The 22,287-nt window shown below is 42.1% G+C and overlaps 1 protein-coding gene across 3 annotated transcripts in view; it reads right to left on the bottom strand.

Annotated features, from left to right (window-relative positions):
- Positions 1 to 22,287, bottom strand: part of CNTN5 (contactin 5) — a 2,213,095-nt gene that overhangs the window by 114,603 nt on the left and 2,076,205 nt on the right. For all 3 annotated transcript variants that reach the window (XM_073613049.1, XM_073613051.1, XM_073613050.1), the window contains one exon: positions 16,672 to 16,821. In XM_073613049.1, the coding sequence (XP_073469150.1) occupies positions 16,672 to 16,821 (150 nt within the window). The remainder of the gene's footprint in view (positions 1 to 16,671; positions 16,822 to 22,287) is intronic.

Raw genomic sequence — 22,287 nt, 5'->3', positions numbered from 1 at the left:
ATCCCAAGATTATAGCTGCCCCGCCTCTCCAGTACCTTTTCAGTGTGTGTATTCTGTGTGTGTATATTGTGTCTCTGTGTGTGTGTGTGTACTGTATGTGTGTATACTGTGTGGCCCCATAATCTATTGCCTGGGGGCCCCATAATCTCCTATTGCCTTGCCCGGGGGCCCCATAATCTCCTATTGCCCGGGGGCCTCATGAGTTGTCAGTCTGCCCCTGGCTGACACGCCCCCTCCTCCTGCATGGGTAGTGATGGCAGCTGTCTTGGGCAAGCGCCTGATGACTATCAATCAAAACAAATTCTTTTTTTTACTCCTACTGAGCAGCATGGTTGAACAACCATGGGGGGAGTGGGGTGTGCTATTGACCACTCTAATTCAACAGCCACTGCACCTATCAAAATATTTTGTCTCCTGGGGTACAGGAAGAACTAATGATTTGTTTGATAAGACTTTTTCTTTATGCAGAGATGGCAAGTGTGTAAGATGCACAGATTGCCCTATTGGCTAACTTGTAAATTTCAATACCTAATATGTGTAAAAATGTGACATATCAAAAACTACCCTACAATAATAACTCAAAATATGCACTGGCTGAAAATACACTATACCTTCTCTTTAACCTCCTTAGCGGTAATCCCGAGTATGGCTCGGGGTGAATTTTCAGTACCAAAAGTGGTAACCCCGAGGCACACTCGGGATCGCATCGCAGTATCCAGGCAAAGTTACTTACCTTGTCCCCAGGATCCTGCGATGTCTCCCCGCTGTGCGTGCAAGCCGTGTCCTCCGCTCGATCTATCACAGTGCCGAGCTCCATTCCCCGCGACACACGGGGACGGAGCCCGGTGCCAAATTCAAAAAGTTAAAAAAACAATACACATACAGTACACTGTAATCTTACAGATTACATTACTGTATCACATTATTTCACATCCCTTTTGTCCATAGTGGTTTGCCCAGTGTCCTGCATGCAGTTTTATATTACAAATATAAAACTGCATGCAGGACACTGGAGATTGTCCATAGAAACCAAAAAGTGTCCCTTTACATCAAAAAAGGTTTTAGACCAGCTAGAAAACAGCGATAATAAATTAGAATCACTTGCAGAATTGAGCGATAGTGATTTGTGGGGAAATTCGTCATCAAACACTGAAAGTAATGACAGCGACAATTCTGCAACTGAGCAAATTTCAGTGCTTTTGATTTGATTACATTATTGAATAATTTGTATTATTATATTATTTGTTATAATTATTTACAGTTATTTATTATATTATAATTTATGATTTAGTGTTTCAAACTTTATCATACCCGGGATGTCTACTAGACTCTTGTTTGGACAGATTTAAGTGTGTTATTGCTAAGAATTATAGGCCCACAATATAAAACGCCAAATTTCCATGCAAAACATTGTACCTCTTTGAGCATCAAAAATCTGACATAATCATACCGCCAGGGAGGTTAACAAGGTCAATTTTAAGTATGAGAAGTAATTTGTTATCAGAATTTATATTGTTTTTTGAATTGCTATTTTTATTTTTAATAAACTCTTATCTCTCCGATACAGGTATTCATCCAAAACAGCTAATGAATTCTAAAATCAAGCCTGGGTTTCAGTTTCATTTTTACTCAGATAAATCTGTAACAGCCGCAAATGTTTATTAATAATGAGTTTGATCATGAGATTGCGATTTCCACATCACTCTGCCAGACGTTGCTGGTTTTACACCAACATACAGCTCGCATCATTCAGCTGTAGTATGTAACTATCAGTATAATTTATCTCTGCGCTTATACAGTTATAAAACTTGTGTATTGACACATAATTAGTATATTCTGAGCCTTCTGCATATTAATTGTTTATAATGAGGCACATAAAGAAGGCCGGCTCACTCTAATGACAAGCAGGAACGACATAACATTTCATATTGCTTCGTCTTTTCCTGACAGTTCAGAACAGTTGTACAGATGGTGAGCCCAAATAACAGTGCGGAAATAAAAAGAGAGAAAATCTTTGCAATATTGGAGGAAACTTGAATTACCATAACGAACACCGGAATAGACTTAGGAATTGAAAGCGTATTCTGCTGCCAGCCAGGTCTCCTGTTGACCTTACCGTACAAATGGCTGATTTGGATTTTATTTGGCCCCTGGCTTAGGGTGCTGTTTAAACATTTTGTACATAATATGCAGATGTTAGATTGTTAGAGTTTCTTTTTAGAGCAGTTCAGTTTAAAGGAAAACTAAAGTATATGATTTTTAACAAAAACATACATCTGCAGCAACTTTATATGATTTTTGCATGCCCATATGCTGGGCCTGTTCTAAACAATCAAAGCTCCCATACTTCCAATTAGTTCCCATTTGCTTCCCCCACATATTCCTAAGGCACTATTCCTTCCACTGACACAGATAGGGCAATATTCTTTGGGGAATATACTTCCCACTGATACAAATGATTTGGCACTATTCTTCCAACTAATACCAATGATGGGACACTATTCTTCCAACTAATACCAATGATGGGGCACTATTCCTCCAACTAATACCACGGATGGAGCACTATTCCTCCAACTAATACCACGGATGGGGCACTATTCCTCTAACTAATACCATGGATGGGGCGCTATTCCTCCAACTAATACCACAGATGGGGCACTATTCCTCCAACTAATACCAATGATGGGGCACTATTCCTCCAACTAATATCAATGATGGGGCACTATTCCATTAACTAATACGGATGAGGGGGCACTATTCCATTAACTAATATTGATGAGGGGGCACTATTCCTCCAACTATTACCACAGATGAGGCACTATTCCTCCAACTAATACCATGGATGGGGCACTATTCCTCCAACCAATACCAATGATGGGGCACTATTCCTCCAACTAATATCAACAACGGGGCACTATTCCTTCAACTAATACTAATGATGAGGCACTATTCCTTCAACTAATACCAATGATAGGGCACTATTCCTCGAACTAATATCAATGACGGGACACTATTACTTTAACTAATAGCATGGATGGGGCACTATTCCTCCGAGTAATACAGAAGATGGGGTACTGTTTCTCCAACTGATATCAATGATGGGACACTATTCCTCCAAGGAATACCGAAGATGGGGCACTGTTCCTCCAACTACTATCAATGATGGGGCACTATTTCTGTGCCTCTTTCTATGTCCCTGTTGAAGACCTTTAGTGTCGAAACACGTTGGGGCAGCATTTACTGCACCCCACATTGCTTTTTATCTACTTTTTATGTCTATGTGACCACTTTTATTCCTGTCATTTTTTTATATATTCCAATAAACCTATGGGTTTGACCTGCACTATTTGGAGCCCTCCTTCTTTTTCCATATGCTATGTTCATTGGAGTCCACAAGGAGCTGTCTCGAGGTACACCCAGCTAGATAATACAGAGCTTCTGGAGTTCGCTGCTGTGGAATCGAGGACCTCTTACCTGATCCATCTCCTGCACACGGCACTGGATTCACATCCTTCTGGATCACAAGCTCATTTGACCCACTGTTATAAGACATGTGTGTCCACCCCAGCTGGTAAGGGTATCCATCTTATCTTACAAGAGATATTTTAGTGACTACAGACAGCCTATTTCCTTTTTCTACTGTTTTGGTGCCATGTTTTGGTAAACATCTTGTTTACCCTTTTATTTGTGTGGACTATATTTTACATGACCTATTACAGTTGACTTACCACTGGACTTTTGTTTTCCGTGTGCTTTACAAATCCCCTTTAATTATATTTGTCACATTGTGAAGCTCATATTAGGTTTTTGAACATACGCATTGGTATTTGCACTTCTTTATTCATGCTATTCTACATTGTGTAGTCACATTCTATTGTATTTTGGCACTTGCACTTTATCTATAGTGCTACACTATTTTACCCCATTCTTGTTTGACTTTGTTTGTTTGAGTGTTAGCAGCTTTTTTGCACATTTTGTTTTAGCGCAGTGTTTTCCCCCCCTTCTCCCACTATTTCTGCAACCAATATCAATGATGGGGCACTATTCCTCCAACTAAAACCGAAGATGGGGCACTGTTCCTCCAACTGGTATCAATGATGGGCAACTATTCCTCCAACTAAAACCGAAGATGGGGCACTGTTCCTCCAACTAGTATCAATGATGGGCAACTATTCCTCCAACTAATACCAATGAAGGGGCACTAGTCCTCCGACTAATATCATAGATAGGGCACTAATTCCTCCTACTTATTTTATACATGGGGCACTATTCCTCCAACTAGAACCAATGCTGGGGCACTATTCCTTCAACTAATACCAGTGATTGGGAACTATTCCTCCAACTAGAACCAATGCTGGGGCACTATTCCTTCAACTAATACCAGTGATTGGGAACTATTCCTCCAACTAGAACCAATGCTGGGGCACTATTCCTTCAACTAATACCAGTGATTGGTATCTATTCCTCCAACTAGAACCAATGCTGGGGCACTATTCCTTCAACTAATACCAGTGATTGGGAACTATTCCTCCAACTAGAACCAATGCTGGGGCACTATTCCTTCAACTAATACCAGTGATTGGGAACTATTCCTCCAACGAATACCAATGATGGGGCACTATTCCTCAAATAATATCTTAGATGGAGCACTATTCATCCAACTAATTTCAATCACGAGACACTATTCCTCAAACTTACACCAAGGATGAGACCCTATTCCTCCAACTAATACCACAGATGGGGCACTATTCCTTCAACTAATTCCAGTGATGGGGAACTATTCCTTCTACTAATACTAATGATGGGGCACTTTTCCTCCAAATAACATCACAAAATAGGACATTGTTGCTCCAACTAATACCACAATGGGGCACTATTCCTGCAACTAATATCAATGATGAGATACTATTTCTCCTGCTACTGACCACAGGCGCTATGTCATTTTTTTTACTCCCACTGACCACCAAGTCTGAGACTTTGTCTACTCCCACTGATGCTTGGGCATTTTATACTCCCACTGGCATCAGTCTGCCCCCATAAAGTCTAAAGGACTGAAGGCTAAAGGACTATAAACTGGCCCTTTATTTAGAAAGTTTGTAGGCCCCTGGGCTAGGGATACACTTTAAACAATTTAAAAAATAAACAGCCCTTTAAATGTCACATCAATAACTTAATCACAGTCTACAAATATGCCTGTCACATATAAACACACCAAAGCAAAATAATGGCACTTGATGAATTTTTGTATGATTCCATAAAATCGAAGCTGTTTCTTTTATTCGCGGAGATAACGCACAGTTTACTGTGACTGCTGTTTGATTCATTAACTTCACTGCAAACAAAAAAAAAAAAAAAAAAAAGATGATGGATTGCAAGTTGTGCGGGATTCTCCAGTGAAGCAGTGAGAAGAGCTTCCTTCTTGTCTGCCGCAGGCTTCGCTGAATGAGCACCTGAAGAATTGTACAGAATATTAACGTTCCCACGTCTCCCCTGTCATCTGACTGCACTCCTGCCTATTCCCAAGTGGGAGCTTAAATTACCAGTCATTTTATTTGGAAACAAAGTGATTTAGATAGTAAATATGACATATCTAATCATGACTTCAATCCTACGCACTGCTTGAAGATCAAATTTATCGGAGACTACATTCAGTTTTACGCTGAAAAAGAAACTGTATAACCATACAGGGTATGGTGAGAACGGACTAAAGGAATCAAAAATCCCTCAACTCTAATCAGTGCGTAGCAAAATGAAGGCTTTTCAAAACAGACGGTATTTACATGTGTCATTCTTCACCTATCCCAAAAATAAGATGGTTAATCTTCATACCAAGAAAGTGGGCCAAGCCGTGCAAATCATAGCTTTATGCCCCATTGGCCAGATTCACTAGGACCACAGGGGTATAGTGCAAATATAGCCTAATGTTATGGAGGCATTTAATCCAAACTCTTCTGTATGGAAACCATAGCTTCTATGAAGTAGGGCTTGGGACCCAACATAACCAGGGCCGGATTTTTCACTAGGCACTGCAGACATGTGCCTACAGGTGCCCTACCTAGAGGGGCACCCGTCAGTATGAGTTTTTATTTTTTTCCTTTTTATTTTTTTAACCCTTTAACCGCACATCGTATGGACCTGACAGAGGGGAGTTTCACACACAATCCAATAAAATTGACAGGCAGAGTTCGGATGACTGTGCTGCCACCCGATTGCATCCACACACCCCAGTATTGGCAACCCCCCCCCCTCCGTACGCGCGCCCCCGGAGCCAACATTAGTGGGTGCCAGTGGGTGGAGAGGAGGGAGAGCAGTCTGTCTCATTAACCGCTTGCCGACCAGCTATCGTCATTTTACTGCGGCAGGTCAGCACGATCCGGCGAGCCGTCGTAGCTATACGTCTGTTCGTGGGATCGGGATAGCAGGTGCGTGCACGCGCCCGCTGCGCTGCAGGGGTGCTGATGCTCGTGGCTGACGGTAGTGATGACCGCCGGCCACGAGTGATCGCAGGCACGAGAGGCAGAACAGGGAAGTGTGTGTGTAAACACACAAATCCCTGTTCTGCTCTGTGAGGAGTGACAGATTGTGAATTCCTACTAGCTAGGAACCACGATCTGTCATTTCCTCTAGTCAATCCCCTCCCCCTACAGTTAGAAACACACACAGGGAACACAGTTAACCCCTTGATCGCCCCCTGTTGTTAACCCCTTCCATGCCAGTGACATTATTACAGTAATCAGCGCATTTTTACAGCACTGATCGCTGTATAAATGCTAATGGTCCCAAAAATGTGTCAAAAGTGTCCGATGTGTCCGCCACAATGTCGCAGATAAAAATCACAGATCGCCGCCATTACCAAAAATATGTAGAAGAATATATATCGGCCTAAACTGAGAAAAAAATAGCTTTTTTTAAAAAAAACGGGGATATTTATTATAGCAAAAAGTACAAAATGTCATGTTTTTTATTAAAAATTGTCACTTTTTTTTGTTTATAACGCAAAAAATAAAAACCGCAGAGGCGATCAAATACCACCAAAAGAAAGCTTTATTTGTGGGGAAAAAAAAAAAAGACGTCAATTTTGTTTGGGCCGCGCAATTGTCAGTTAAAGCGACGCAGCGCCCAATCGCAAAAAAAATGGCCCGGTCATTCAGCAGCCAAATCTTCCGGAGCTGAAGTAGTTAAAGAGAACCTGCCATCTAAAAAAATCATCACATAGGAGACTTTTTGTCCCCTATGTTATGGGGAAAAAAAAGTTAAGCAAAAACAACATTTTTTTTTCTATAAAAAAAATAGTTACACCCAAACCCCTAACCCCCCCCCCGAAAAAATAAAAAATGTTTGAGGTCCTCCCCCACCCCACATATACGCATGTACTAGCGTGACTGCACACGTCGGGGGAGCCTACACATGAAAACGTTGATTGCCATACACATATTACATATCGCCACACACGCCAGAGTGAGAGCAAAAACTCTAGCACAAGACCTCCTCCATAACACTAAACTGATGACCTATAGAAAATATAGGGTACTGTAGTATGTCACCATTTCACAAGCACACACAAATTTAAGGTTTGACATGTTGGGTATCTATTCACTTGGTGCAACCTCGTCTTTTATATTTTAGGATATAAAATAGGATACCTGGATCGGGGGAAAGAAGTCCAACCTCTAGGGTGACCAAGTTAACTGGCAACTCTATTAAGAGTGGAATGATGTAGATCAATAGAAGCTCAGTGTGGGGGGTAGAATAATTAAGCACAAGAGTTCAATATCATAAATAGTATCAACACCCCTCAAAGTTGGAGCTGTCCCTTACACATACTCTCAAATAGGATTTGCCAATCAAATAGGAGTGAAGAAGCCTTCCAATAGTATATCGGGTATCCCTCATCTGGGGGCTCAGTAGTGGAGCCAAACCCAAAACCCTGATGGGGTAGGGGCGCCTTGAATGTCTTAAGTTCACGGGTGTCCCCGCCGGCATACAAAAATGTGGGTAGTTTAATGTGTTTGTTTGCCCTAAAATTCATGTTACTGTATTTTTTACTGAAATTTTGCGTTTCTTAGTTTCCTAGACCTTTGCGGTAGTCGGTCTTACTGTCTTTTTTATTTTTAGGGTGGGTTTAAAATTCTATGCCTATAGTCCCCATGTGATGTAAATCTGGCCCTGAACATAACACAATAACCATAAAGGGTATAGTGAGAATGAACTAAAGGAATCAAAAATCCCTCAACTCTAACCAATGAGTAGCACAGTGGAGTCTTTTTAAAAAAGACATTTGTCATTCCATCACATGTTCCAAAAATGAAGATGATCAATCCAATATTGCGTTGGCCCACCCTTTGCATCTATAACAGCTTCAACTCTTCTGGGAAGGCTGTCCACAAGGTTTAGAAGTGTGTCTATGGGAATGTTTGACCATTCTTCCAGAAGCGCATTTGTGAGGTCAGGTACTGATGTAGAGGAGAAGGCCTGGCTTGTAGTCTCGGCTCTAATTCATCCCAAAGGTGTCCAAATCATTTGGTAGAGGAGGGATTATGATGTGGGGTTCTTTTTCAGGGGTTGGGTTTGGCCCCTTAGTTCCAGTGAAGAAAACTCTTAAGGCGTCAGCATACCAAGACATTTTGGACAATTTCATGCTCCCAACTTTGTGGGAACAGTTTGGGGATGGCCTCTTCCTGTTCTAACATGACTGCGCACCAGTGCACAAAGCAAGGTCCATAAAGACATGGATGAGCAAGTTTGGGGTGGAGGAACTTGACTGGCTTGCACAGAGTCCTAACCTCAACCTGATAGAACACCTTTGGGATGAATTAGAGTGGAGACTGCGAGCCAGGCCTTCTTGTCCACATCAGTGCCTCCTGACCTCACAAATGTGCTTCTAGAAGAATTGTCAAACATTCCCATAGACACACTCCTAAACCTTGTGGACAGCCTTCTCAGAAGAGTTGAAGCTGTTATAACTGCAAAGGGTGGGCCAACTCAATATTGAACACTACAGACTAATGCCCCGTACACACGGTCGGACTTTGTTCGGACATTCCGACATCAAAATCCTAGGATTTTTTCCGACGGATGTTGGCTCAAACTTGTCTTGCATACACATGGTCACACAAAGTTGTCGGAAAATCCGATCGTTCCAAACGCGGTGACGTAAACACGTACGTCGGGACTATAAACGGGGCAGTGGCCAATAGCTTTCATCTCTTTATTTATTGTGAGCATGCGTGGCACTTTGTCTGTCGGATTTGTGTACACACGATCGGAATTTCCGACAACGGATTTTGTTGTCGGAAAATTTTATAGCAAGCTCTCAAACTTTGTCGGAAAATCCGATGGAAAATGTGTGATGGAGCCTACACACGGTCGGAATTTCCAAAAACAAGGTCCTATCACACATTTTCCGTCGGAAAATCCGACCGTGTGTACGGGGCATAAGGCTGGGATGCCATTAAAGTTCATGTGCGTGTAAAGGCAGGCGTCCCAATACTTTTGGTAATATAGTGTATTTCATCCATGTTGTATACCATTACCAGTTGGGATCATTCTTTAAATCACATGGTCAATTTCAGTATGGTCTGCAGGAGAGATATACCACAGGTATAACTATACAGGTTATTGGGAGAAGGAGTCAATTTGGCTTTTTTTTGGAAAGTAAGGAAATTTGCATGACTCCGCCCACTTCCTGAAATGAGAAATAATCCTCTTATTTTTGGGATATGTGATGGAATGAGACATGGGATTATCTTCTGATTAAAGAAGGCTCTACCCTACTATACACTGATTTGGTTGGAGGGCTTTTTGTTCTCTTCTCACCATAACCTGTATGGTTATACTATCTTGTTGGGTCCCAAGCCCTACTCCATAGAAGACATGATTTCCATACACTGCATTGCTGATGACCAAATGGCAGTGGCTTGCTAAAAAGTTACAACGTTGCAGTGTTGCAACTAGCGAGAGAAGACTAAAGAAATGCTTCCTCTTGCCTGCAGCAAACTTATGACATTATCTCATCCAAGGCAAGCACAATTCAGCAAATGCCATTAACTACCTCCCGCCCGCTGTATAGTAAAATGACCATGGGCGGGATCCACTCTCGTTCTGGGGCAATGTTGCCCCAGTGCCACCGATCTGACATCTTGCCATGTAAAGAGCCAATGACGCGGCTCTTTACCCATGTGATCGGCTGTGTCCAATCACAGCCGATCACATGTAAATAAGGAAGTGTCGTTTATCGGGTCTCCACGCCTCACACTGACAGAGTGTGAGGAGAGGAGAGCTGATCAGCGACATCTCCTCACAGGGCAGACTGTACAGGTAATCAGGGCACTGCTCATCAGCACCCTGATAATCAGTGCAGCCCCAGCAGTGCCCATCAGTGATGCCAGTCAGTGCTGACTTTCAGTGCCCATCGGTGCCTGCTCATCAGTGCCGCCTATAATTGCCCATAAGTGCCATCTATCAGTGCTCATAATTTCTGCATATCAGTGTCTATCAGTGCGGTATATTAGTGCCTCCTCATCAGTGCCACTTAATCAGTTCTCTTCAGTGCTGCCTCATCAGTACCCATCAGTGCCATCTCATCAGCACACATCAGTGAAGGAGAAACATTACCTATTTACAAAATTTACTGAAGGAAATTAAGAAACACTTTTTTTTTTTATCTTTTTTTCGTGTTTTTTTTGCAAAAAATAAAAAACCCAGCGGTAATTAAATACCACCAAAAGAAAGCTCTAGCTCTATTTGTGTATTTTGGGTATTGCGTTGCATGACCGTGCAATTGTCATTCAAAGTGTGAGAGCACTGAAAGCTGAAAATTGGCCTGGGCAGGAAGGAGGCAAAAGTGCCCAGTTTCGAACAAGGACAAAAGGTGATTTTTAGTTTTTGTTTAGTTTTTTTATTTATAATGTTGCTGTATATTGTGACATTTTAGAAATGTATTCCTACAGGCTGAAAGGTCTACTTTAATATCAGTCTGCTCATCTGCAGAGAGTACTATAATGCTATCAACACCTGCAAATCTGCATCTATACGACAGAACGCAGATATAAGCAATTAATATTATTAGCATATAATTCTAAACTGCCAATATGTTCTTTAGTGCTGGCACAGTTGGCACACTATAATTACTCAGCTTGTAAAGATGAAGACTTGCCATGTGTATATATATGAGTATTAAGATGGTTCAGAGGCCTCTGCCAGCGGCTGGGAACTGGGACTTGTAAAATGAGATCCATACAGAGGTATCTCTTACTGCTTATTTTCGGCACCACATGCTCCTTCCTGAATATTCATGAGCAGGACCCTTCCATTTATTTGCATCTGTCATAATATCTATGTTATATTAGCATATTTACAGCATCTCTGTTGGTGAAGACGCTTGAATTATTAATAAGATAAAGAATCATGTAAATGTTATTATACAAAGGCATGAGGTCATTTGATGAAGGTAGATGAGTGATTTTTTTTGTTTTTTTATATAGGAGAGCTAGTTAGGGTGAAAAAAGGATCCATACACAAGTACGTTTTCAACTTCTGAAAATTAGCTTCGTTGGATATTAGTGAGCACACCTCGGCCTTACATTTCTGCCACATAACAGTTTAGGAATATTAAAGCGTATCTAACTCCAACAATGAAAATGTAATAATTTGGCGCTTACCAGTCCTTAGATGTGGTGGCTGCCTTAGTTTTCTTTTTATCTGTTGATCCAGCCAGTAACACACTTCCTGTCCTAGGGTGACAACACTAACTTACTGTTCTGTATATATAAACAAGACATGTTGTCACCCTAGGTTGTTATCCTAGTTCCCGCTCTCCTCATTTCCATTATATAGGGGAGAGATTCCCTGTAGTTTGCAGAAGAAAAACTAAAAAAGCTGATAGCATTGTTTCAGGGAAATTTTTATAGTGTACGAAAGGCCTGCCTTGTGTTACTGCACTTGGCACTATTTATTTATTTTTACATTTTTATCATGGGCAGTAGCATATCTCCCAACTGTCCCTGATTTCAAGTAATGTCCCTCATTCCTCCCCCTTTGTCCCTCATTTTGGTCTGATCTATATAATTGTATATAAAATGCACTTTTTATCTATCAAAAAGTGTTTTCCGGCGCTAAACCTTTCATCTGATTTCTAAATTGCCGCATTTGTAAATTCCAAAAGCCAATATAAAGGCATAGTAGTGGTAAAAAAAAGCACTTGTGGGTTTAACCAATCTTGTTTTGTTGTACAATTCTCCTTTAAGGGGGCGTGGCAAGGGGTGTGTCCTATGCTTGCATACTTTTGCTGCTAGGTGTCCCTCATTCCCATCTCAAAAAGTTGGGAGGTATGGGCAGTAGCACTGCCCATGTGTTTGTTTTCTATGCACAGACACTGAGGGTGCAGGTTATTGGACCTGCCCTGCTGTCGGGTGAAGGATCTATGGCCTTCAGATCTTTTTCCTTTTCCCAACTGGGGGGGGTTCTCTTAAGGAAATCCCCCCACTAAGTACTTGTCAGCTTCAGAAGGTCCCCAAGGAAAGTGGCCTCCTGGCTTTGACCAAGTAGACCCTAGAGTGCCTTGACCCTGTCAGGAGCCTTGCACTCCGGAGAGGTCAGGGTTTGAGGCCCTTCCCCTTTTGAAGTTGTACCTTCCCTGTATCCTTGTGAACATTTTTATATGTTGTGATTTCACAGTTCCTTTTTTGTTCATAATATATTACATGAGTCTATAGGTGATATCACATACTACCTACAACAGCTGTGGCTAGTGGTGTCAATTTGCGAATGGTAGGACGCCCTTTGTGTCCTGCTGTGATCTGCATGTCCATGCTGTGTTTCTGGTGCTAGCGCTGGACTGGGGGTTATTTCTTCATCGGTGGTCTACTGCGCTTATCTCTGTTTTTAAAGTTGTATGCTTTCAAATTGTGGGTTCAGGAGTCAATTGATAGTCACTCATCTCACCACCAGCCCCCGAAGAAGAGGTCTCAATCAAATTTTAAACCTCGAAACGCGTCGGACCCGTGTGGGTTAGACTCCAGTTTGTATAGTTGATGTGGTTTTATGTTCACAGTGTACCTTTACAAGCATACTGTTATTGTCCACACCTGTTTTGTAGCATCCTTCATGTTTTCTTCAGTATTTATATATGTTGTTTTGTTATATTTTTAATCTTTTTGATACCAAATAAACTATACATGTTTTTGATATTTTTGAAGACTCTTGCCTTGTCCCATCAGAGGAAAACCAGTTTCTAATATATAGTCTCATAGGGATGTGGGCAAGTTGTCTTCCTCCACAAGGTCATCGTCACCATTCTCATCTTTTTTGTTCATAAGGTTTTGACAAGCACAGCACCGTGAAGCTCTGGAGAAAAACATTTTTGTGAACTTTTTAATATGGAATGAGTATGTTAATAAAAAGGTGAAATATGGTATTATAAGCAGTTTCTATTTTTTGAGTTATTGTTGGCATTAATTTAATAGACATTATGGACTGGTTGATTGAGTTATAATCAGGTTTTTTTATTTTTTTATTTTATGTTAATTTATTGTTGCAATACTGGAGTCTTACACTCATTCTGTATATACACAATTTTTTTTTTTCGACCTTGGCATTACGTTAATAGACATTATGAAGTGGTTGATTGAGTTATAATACGTTTTTTTTTTTTGTTTGGTTTCTAACAGTTGTGCTATAAATAAATTGACGCTCAATGTTTCCTAGAGTTCTTTATACTTTCCACATTATCTTTTTAAAGAGTGCAGCGTATCCACCTTCGAGCTTTTTGCTCCTGCCTCTGTTACCTTTGTTATTATTTTTGTGTTCACTAGAACCTCACATCCCATTGTTCTTGCTCTATAACTACTGCTCCACCAACACAACAAAACAAGAGAAAGAAAAGAAACAGTCTTAGGTTTGAACTTCATAGTGAGCGTCCTTTAGAACCACACTGGTCTGAATTCCGTCAATACATTGTGTTTCCACTCTAGCTGCCATACAGAACTGGTACTGTTTGTGTGAAGGGCACTCGTACTAACATAAAAGAAGAAAAAAAAAAAAGGAAGCCGAGTTGGCGCTTTATTAAATTCTAAGCGGCAGTAACACTCGTCCTGCAGTTATAGTCATATTGACCTGAAGAAAGGCAATCACATCCCTAGCAAAACCTTTGGCAATTATGTCTATGTCTGAGAAGGGGAAAACAAATTGCATATTGACTTTGGTAATGGCAATTAAGATTCCTCTTCGGATCCCTTAATCTGCATCCATTTCTTCAATGTATGTGTATGTTATAGGCTTCCCATATGGTTATTGCTATTATCTCTTACTTGCAGAAGAGGTTGGCGCCTGGAGGACAAAGCGTGGAAGTAATCACCCGTAACAGTATATGAAAACATGCAAGACGTAACGGATTCAGCCTCCTAGCCAAGCTGAAGTCGTGTAGCCGCTGTTGGGATATCACACATAACAAATGGTGCTGTTTCTGGCACAGTACTATTGTACTGGATGAAATAACACTTGCCATATAAAATAAACAATCGTAAAATTAAACAAATGTCCTAGGGATTCAATAAAACATGATCATTTATGGCACTATGGGTTCTTTTGAGAGCTTTGTGCAGCACAGTAAGAGCTCCTTTACATTTGACTTGCCCTCTGAAGAGCGATCGGTGGTGGATAGGTGGCTGGGAAGTGATTTTTTTACCTCCTTACTGCCTATTTTAACTCTGTAAATCCACACCACTGTCCCACTATGTCCTTGGAATACTGATTCCTCAATGGGAGTATCTGCCTTCATTCTATTTAGTTGATGCACATGCAGGGTTCTGATGTGGAAAGTTGCAATGTCTGCATTCCTTCAGAAGTAATTAAAGTGGTAGGTAAGTTGTTTTGTTTATCTTTTACCTACAGGTAAGACTATAAAAAGGCTTACCTGTAGGTACTGTAAATATCTCCTAAACATGCAACGTTTAGGACAGTGGTCTCCAAACTGCAGCCCTGGGACCCGATGTGGCCCTTTGCTTGATTTTATCTGGCCCTTGAGGCATTCTTCCCCCCACTGTCAGCAACAGTGGGATAGATCCTGACACTTGCATTGACAATGGGACACTATGCTCCCCATAGATACCAATGATGGGACACTGTTTCTCCCACTGATACCAACGATGGGACACTATTCCTCCCACTGACACCAAAGATGGGGCACGATTCCTCCTGCCGATATCAATTATGGGATACTATTCTGCCCACTGGCACAAATGATGGGTCACTATTTCTCCCACTTGCACCAATTATGGGACACTATTTCTCCCCCTGACACCAATGATGGGGCACTATTCCTCCCATTGATAACAATGATGGGGCACCATCACTGCCACTGACACCAATGATGGGACACCACTCCTCCCATTGATACCAACAACAGGGCACTGCTCCTCCCCATAATGCCCTAATTATGGGGCATTGTTTACGCCCGCTGATGCCAAGACATTTTCTTCTCCCACTGGCCACAGTCCCCCCCCCCTAAAGTTTGAAGGACAGTAAACTGGCCCATTGTTTAGAAAGTTTGGAGACCCCTGGTTTAGGAGATATTTACTTGTGTGACGTCACAGGTGCATGTACTCGGAGGGAACGGCATACTGGTGCCACTCCTCCAGAGCTCTGTGCCATGGTCGTGCACATGCTCGAGAGTGAAGCTATCGGGACTTAGCCATTCAAACCGCCGGAGACCGCAAACCCGGAAGGAAGACCGGGTGAAGATAGAAGCCCTGTCAGCAATGACAGCGCGCCACTGGAGGGCTTAGTTTTTAGGTTACTTTCACACAATGTGCTAGTATACGTATACTAGCACTTTATAACATTGTATTGCAGGGGAAAAGTTGTTTTTCTTGCTCAGTTTACTACCACTTCAACCCTTAGGGGAAGTCACACCAAAAATATCATTCCTATTGCAGAGGATGCCAAAAAACTGACTTGTATATTAGTGCAGACTTCTGGGAAAATCAGTGAGCCAATCACACAAGCAAGCAAGAAATTTAATTTCTAGAGAAATTCTATACAGAAACAGAACGCCTCCAGGTTCCCATATTCCATCAAATTTTACAGAACATTACAGAGGCTGCAGATTGAAAAGCAAAGGTAATTTTTAATAACATCAAATGAGAATATGGCCGGTGTAGCAATTATAAATGCTATATTATCATTTTTTTAATATGCTATTTTTTTTATTTTCGCAAAAGTGGAGTTATCTTTTAAGCAAACTTGGCCTAAGCAGCTCAGTGACTTGAGTTGAGAGTTTCCACTCCCATGAAATTTCTGCAACAGCAAAATCATTAATTCACAGTGAAAAAAATCTCCAAAATTACTCATTCACTCATCCATAATGGCCACAAACAGGTCAATTTTTTTTTTTTCCACCTGCAATGGAACTTAAAGGCATGAGGAACCCCAAAAAATAAAAGTTATTTCACACAAAGAGTAATTGTCCTTCTGAAATTGCCTTGGGGTTATGTTATATGATACAATTTTTTAAGAACATACTATAGCAGTCTGATAACAAAACACATAGAGACGTGAATGTCTTGCAGCACAGTATGGAACATTAAGAGTCCAAGTTATTGTAGCTGTGCAGTCTAGGCCATTAACTGCAGAAAGGTCATGTGCGCACAAAGGAAGACATTAAAGAGACATTACCTGCTTCGTTAGTCCTGATGACTCGGGAAGGTATGCTGGGGTCCCCGGTTCCAATGCTGTTAGTGGCGACGACTCGGAATTCGTATTCCACCCAGGGATTCAGATCGACTGCCATGGCCGACTCCATATCTCCGCTAATAATGTCAGGAACTGTGAAGTGAAGATGTCACATGAAAACAGAGCTGTTTATATGTTCCGTGAATAATAGCCTGTCAAAGATACCTGAAAGGGTCATGCTTCTGAGCTCAAATTGTATACATTTGTCTTTTTATATACCAGCATGTAGTTATAGGCCCACCTTTCATAATACAAGGAAATTGTATTGCCTATATTGTAAGCACATTGCTGAAAATGTCATAGGTAGGAACCGTAATTAGTTAATCTTTTAGGATCCCCTTTTTTTAATCTTTTACAATCTTGTTATGTCTAGGGGTTAAAGTAAAGACTGCGGTACTTACCATACACCCCTGACTCGGGCACTTTCCTCCTCTGCCCGAACCCCCTATCTGTGTGACATTAAAGTAGTTGAAAAAGCAGAAGGACTTTTACTGTAATGCATTTTCTGCATTAAAGGGGTTGTACAGGTTCCTATGCATTAAGGTGAAAAAACACCTGTCAGTGAACGGCCTCCCAGCCCCCCCCCGTTTTATTTACCTGAACCCTCGAACTTGACCCATGGAGATGCGCTGTCTCTCTGCCCGGGGTTCTCGGTTCTTGATTGGATATAGATTGATAGCAGCGCAGCCATTGGCTCTGGCTGCTGTCAATCAAACCCAATGACGCGTGCGCCAGGGGGTGGGGCCGAGTCCTGCATTCGGCCTCTATAGACGCCGAATGCTGGACTCGGGAGCGTGCCGCAAGGTAGCCCCCCCTGGGAGAGCGCTTCTCCCAGGGGGTTATCTGATGTGTGGAGGAGCCACGAGAGCCGCCGAGGGACCCCAGAAGAGCAGGTTCGGGGCCACTCTGTGCAAAACGAGCTGCACAGTGGAGGTAAGTATGATATGTTTGTTATTTTTTTTGAAAAACCAACCTTTAGTGTCACTTTAAGGCAAAAAAGCTTCTGTGTTCAGCTCTACCCCCCTGCCCCCCTAAATACTTACCTCCTTAGTCCGATCTCGATCGAGCGATGTGCACGAGAGCAGAGGCTCTCTGCTCTCTCTCCTCTGGACATGGAGGCAGAAGCAGGAGCCATTGGCTCTTCCTGCTCTCAATCACAGCCCGAGAGGAGAGAGCGGTGGGGTGGGGCTGAGCTGTACTGTGTGTGTCAATGGACACACAGAGCCTTGCAAGGGATTGAGCCTGCACGAGTCCCCCCACAGCAAGCGGCTTGCTATGGGGGCACTCTGAAAGGGGGAGCGCTGCTCAGCCATTCAGGGGAAGCTTTGCATTTTCTAAATAAATAAATGATTTCCTCTGATTGGCTGAGGTGGAGGGGCAGGGGGATAACATCATGATCTCCACTTCAGCCAATCAGAGGAAGCCTTGACTAAGCTCCGGGGAGCGGAGAGAAACATGTTGGGGGCATGGACTGGCTGAGATTGCCCAGCTTGGTCCAAACTAACTATTTAAAGTTCGATCAAAACTGGAGATAGACTTCAAGAGATCATTCACCATAAAGCAGTACGTTTCTTGCCTTAAGGCATGTTGTGTTAAGCAGCCCATTCATTTTGCATGATCATTCAGTGCATGAAAAAATTGGTTTGCAGTTTGCTTTGTGACTTGTAGATCTGCTTTGGGGTTAGGGTTGTCACCTGGTCGGGATTCACCCGGACAGTTCGGGTTTGGAATCATGCGTCCAGGTTTTAGACTGTCTGAGACCCGAACACATTATTCAGACTGAACTAAGTCTCCCCCCTTCTCTCTCCTGCCTCTGAGTATGTTAAGGTAAATCAGGGTTCTCAGAGCACTCATTACATCAGAGCTCAACCTTATATCAGAGTCCTCTTTGTACACCAGAGCATCCCTTATGTTAGAGTCCCCAGAGTTCTCCCTTACATCAGAGTCTGCAGAGTCCCCCCTTACAGTGAAAGGGAACTCTGCGAGTTCAGATGTAAAAGGGAAACTATGATGTAAAGGAGGAACTCTGTGGACTATGATGTAAAGGGGGAGCTCTGTGGACTATGATATAAAGGGGGAACTATGTGGACTATGATGTAAAGGGGGAACTCTGTGGAACATGATGTAAATGGGAACTCTGTGGACTCTGATGTAAAGGAGGAACTCTGTGGAGTCTGATGTAAAGGAGGAACTCTGTGGACTCTGATGTAAAGGAGGAACTCTGTGGACTCTGATGTAAAGGAGGAACTCTGTGGACTCTGATGTAAAGGAGGAACTCTGTGGACTCTGATGTAAAGGGGGAACTCTGTGGACTCTGATGTAAAGGAGGAGCTCTGTGGACTCTGATGTAAAGGGGGAACTCTGTGGACTCTGATGTAAAGGGGGAACTCTGTGGACTCTGATGTAAAGGGGGAACTCTGTGGATTCTGATGTAAAGGAGGAACTCTGTGGACTATGATGTAAAGGAGGAACTCTGTGGACTATGATGAAAAGGGGGAACTCTGTGGACTCTGATGTAAAGGGGGAACTCTGTGGACTCTGATGTAAAGGAGGAACTCTGTGGACTATGATGTAAAGGGGGAACTCTGTGGACTATGAAGTAAAGGGGGAACTCTGTGGAACATGATGTAAAGGGGGAACTCTGTGGAACATGATGTAAAGGGGGAACTCTGTGGAACATGATGTAAATGGGAACTCTGTGGACTCTGATGTAAAGGGGGAACTCTGTAGATGCTGATGTAAAGGGGGAACTCTGTGGACCCTGATGTACAGGGGGACTCTTGGTAATAACTTCATATGGTTAGAAATGTTATTTAATAGCAACATCTATTCATAGTTTATCTATGCATACTATGAAAAAAATTGCTGTGCGACACTGGCAACCCTATTTGGGGTTTGAATTGCAATGTCTGTCATGACGAACCTTATAATGTGTGTTATGGTGTAAATATGCCATGAAGCCCAAATCCAGACCCCCACAAAAAAATCTGGGTGGGCAGAGTGGGTAGGGGGAGTCAGAGAGGGGTTGGATAGGATAGGGAAGGGCTATAATTTAAAACTGTTGGTTTTATTGCGGTATATGTCCTTGCTGGGCAGACTTTCCCTCACTTCCTGTGCTGGTGACAAAAAGGCAGGCAGTGTGGACAAACTTTCTCCCTGGGATGACCTAGACCAGCGGAGGATTTGGCCCTTCCCCTATGCTTTTCATGGCCTATAAAAATCCAATCACGACAGCCTTTCTGACAACGTTCTCCAACTCTGAAATATGCCTTTAATATCAAAAGATGTGAGCAGCTGCATATAGCAAAGCAGGGACAAGTAGCCGGGCACTTTTAATACATTTTGTTTTATACAAAGCGTTATTACATTTCAGACAGTCAGATTATATTACTTGCAGCAATAAAAGTGAGAGAGCACCGCAGTCATTTTCCTATTTTGTTTGTTATAAAAAGCTTTTCAGGTTCCATGAACCAAACATTATTCCTTTTCTTTAAGAGCTTGATGGCTGCAGGCATGAGGACTTGTGATCCAATTTTGAAAGTGTTGATACATAGGCAATTTACTGCTTCAGGTAGCTATAAAAGTACGCTTGAGTCCAAGAACTTTACCCTTCCCTGTAAACATTGTGCAGCCAGCAGAACAACCAATATTTCACAGCCCTGGGAGAAAAATATCTATAGCGATTTGCTTACTTACCCAAAAAATATAATATGTTTACAAGTCTAAAAATCAAAGTCACCTCTCAGATCACAGCTACAAGGAAATTTCCTTTGCTGTCACCTGTATTTTTCTATTTTATTCTAGAGGCTCTTAATTTGGCAATCCAACTTTTCTTTCTTATATTATTCTATCTTGTTTGGCCATCTCTGCACCTTTCTGGATAAATCCAGCAAAATTATTCTAACAGAGGAGTCATAAGATTCTTTGTGGTTCAGGCAACCAAGCTGAGGTGGTTTGGGTCTAAGCCTAAGGGTGTAATCGTTCACACTGCATTGTATATGTAGGTCTACATAAAGTATATACAGTGTAGCACCCTCCAAGCATAGAGTAGACTGCTAGGTAAATTTAGTTAGCTCCACTCTAATCAGAGGCGCATGGGGCTGATTAATTAGGACTGCTCTCTTCTACTAAATTCTAGAACCATAGTGGGAGGAAGAGAAGGGCATACAGTCTAGGGACTCTAGTCAATCCCTGGGGAGATGTGCCCAGAAGGTGTGAGAGAGCTCATAAATAGCTTGAGGCCTGAGCAGCAGCAGCAGAATTCCTGGGTCCAGTGCTGCTGGAAGAGATCCCTGTGCAAATTTCAGAAGAATCCATTGGGTCCCAGCTAGGCTTAGCCGGGGGGCTCTATTTGCAAGTTTGAGTCCAGGGATCAAGTTGGGTCTGGAAAAGCTCACTGGAGAGAGCCAGGAGGAAGTTTGTAGGAAAGAGTCCAGCTGTATGGTGGTGTGAGTCTACACCTCCCTCACTAGGAAGAGCCTGGTGGATATTGGCATTTGATGAACCTGTGGCTAACTGAGTAAACAACCCCATTGCTGAGGAGTTAGTGATTGTGTGTAGCTGTTAGACTCTGGAAGGAGTACTAGTCACTGTCAGCATAGAGATCCCGTGGGACTTTCATTTTTGTACTGGGCAGCCAGAAAGTCAAGGAGTCCTCACGTTATTCAGTTCTACAGTTTTCTGGGGTATCTCATGCTCCCTCTCCCTACCCCAGTTCATCATTCTCAATAAAACCCCAAAAAAGAAACCCCTAGACTGTTTTTTGAGCCAGTGGAATCCAGAATATGCTGTGTGCCTGGCTATGTGTGCTCTAAGGGGAAAATAGGGCCAAAATTCACCAGCGGCTCTTTAGGGGGAGTGCTACAACAGTATATTCATAAGTGTTATTCACTGACATTTTATTCAAAATCAAGATGTTTATTGGTTCTTATAACTTGAACTCCACCCCAAACATTTCCAGTTTTAGACACACTGGTTATTTTTAGAATCCCTATGAGGATTTTATTGTGGTCTGTGTCCACATTGGTAAGTCTTCGGAGATCGTTCTCCTTTTTAGCTCTTCAAAACACGTAGTCACACATTTGCACTGAAGCATAGATGGCCGGCATAGATGGCCGGTGTGGCATTATTTACTAAAATGGTTAATGTGTCAATCATGCGCAAAGAAGAATTTACTATTTAATAGTCTATATACAAAGAATTTTTAACAAGTGTGGTTTGCTATGGAATGTACTCTTCAGCTTTATAACATATGCCCAGTAAGTTGTCTAAAATAAAGGTGTGAGTTTTTGTGGCCAACCGCAGTTTGCTTTTTAAATGCGCATACCATGTATAAATGTAAGTGCATAAGACTGTCATTAAAGAAGACTGTAAAAAAAAACAAAAAAAAAACCTAATATATAAAAAGCTCCAGTGAACTGTGTCGCGCATTTTACTGTGCATGCATGTATATTTGTGCACATGTGCAGAAACATAAAGTAGAACTATAGACAACATTTTTTTTTTTTTTTTTTTTGGATAGAGTAAAGGAGGGTTAACACCTGTGCTGGTTTATTTTTT

This window comes from Aquarana catesbeiana, linkage group LG02 (assembly GCF_042186555.1).
Source record: "Aquarana catesbeiana isolate 2022-GZ linkage group LG02, ASM4218655v1, whole genome shotgun sequence".
Taxonomy (NCBI): domain Eukaryota; kingdom Metazoa; phylum Chordata; class Amphibia; order Anura; family Ranidae; genus Aquarana; species Aquarana catesbeiana.
This window is presented reverse-complemented; position numbering and strand designations above follow the sequence as displayed.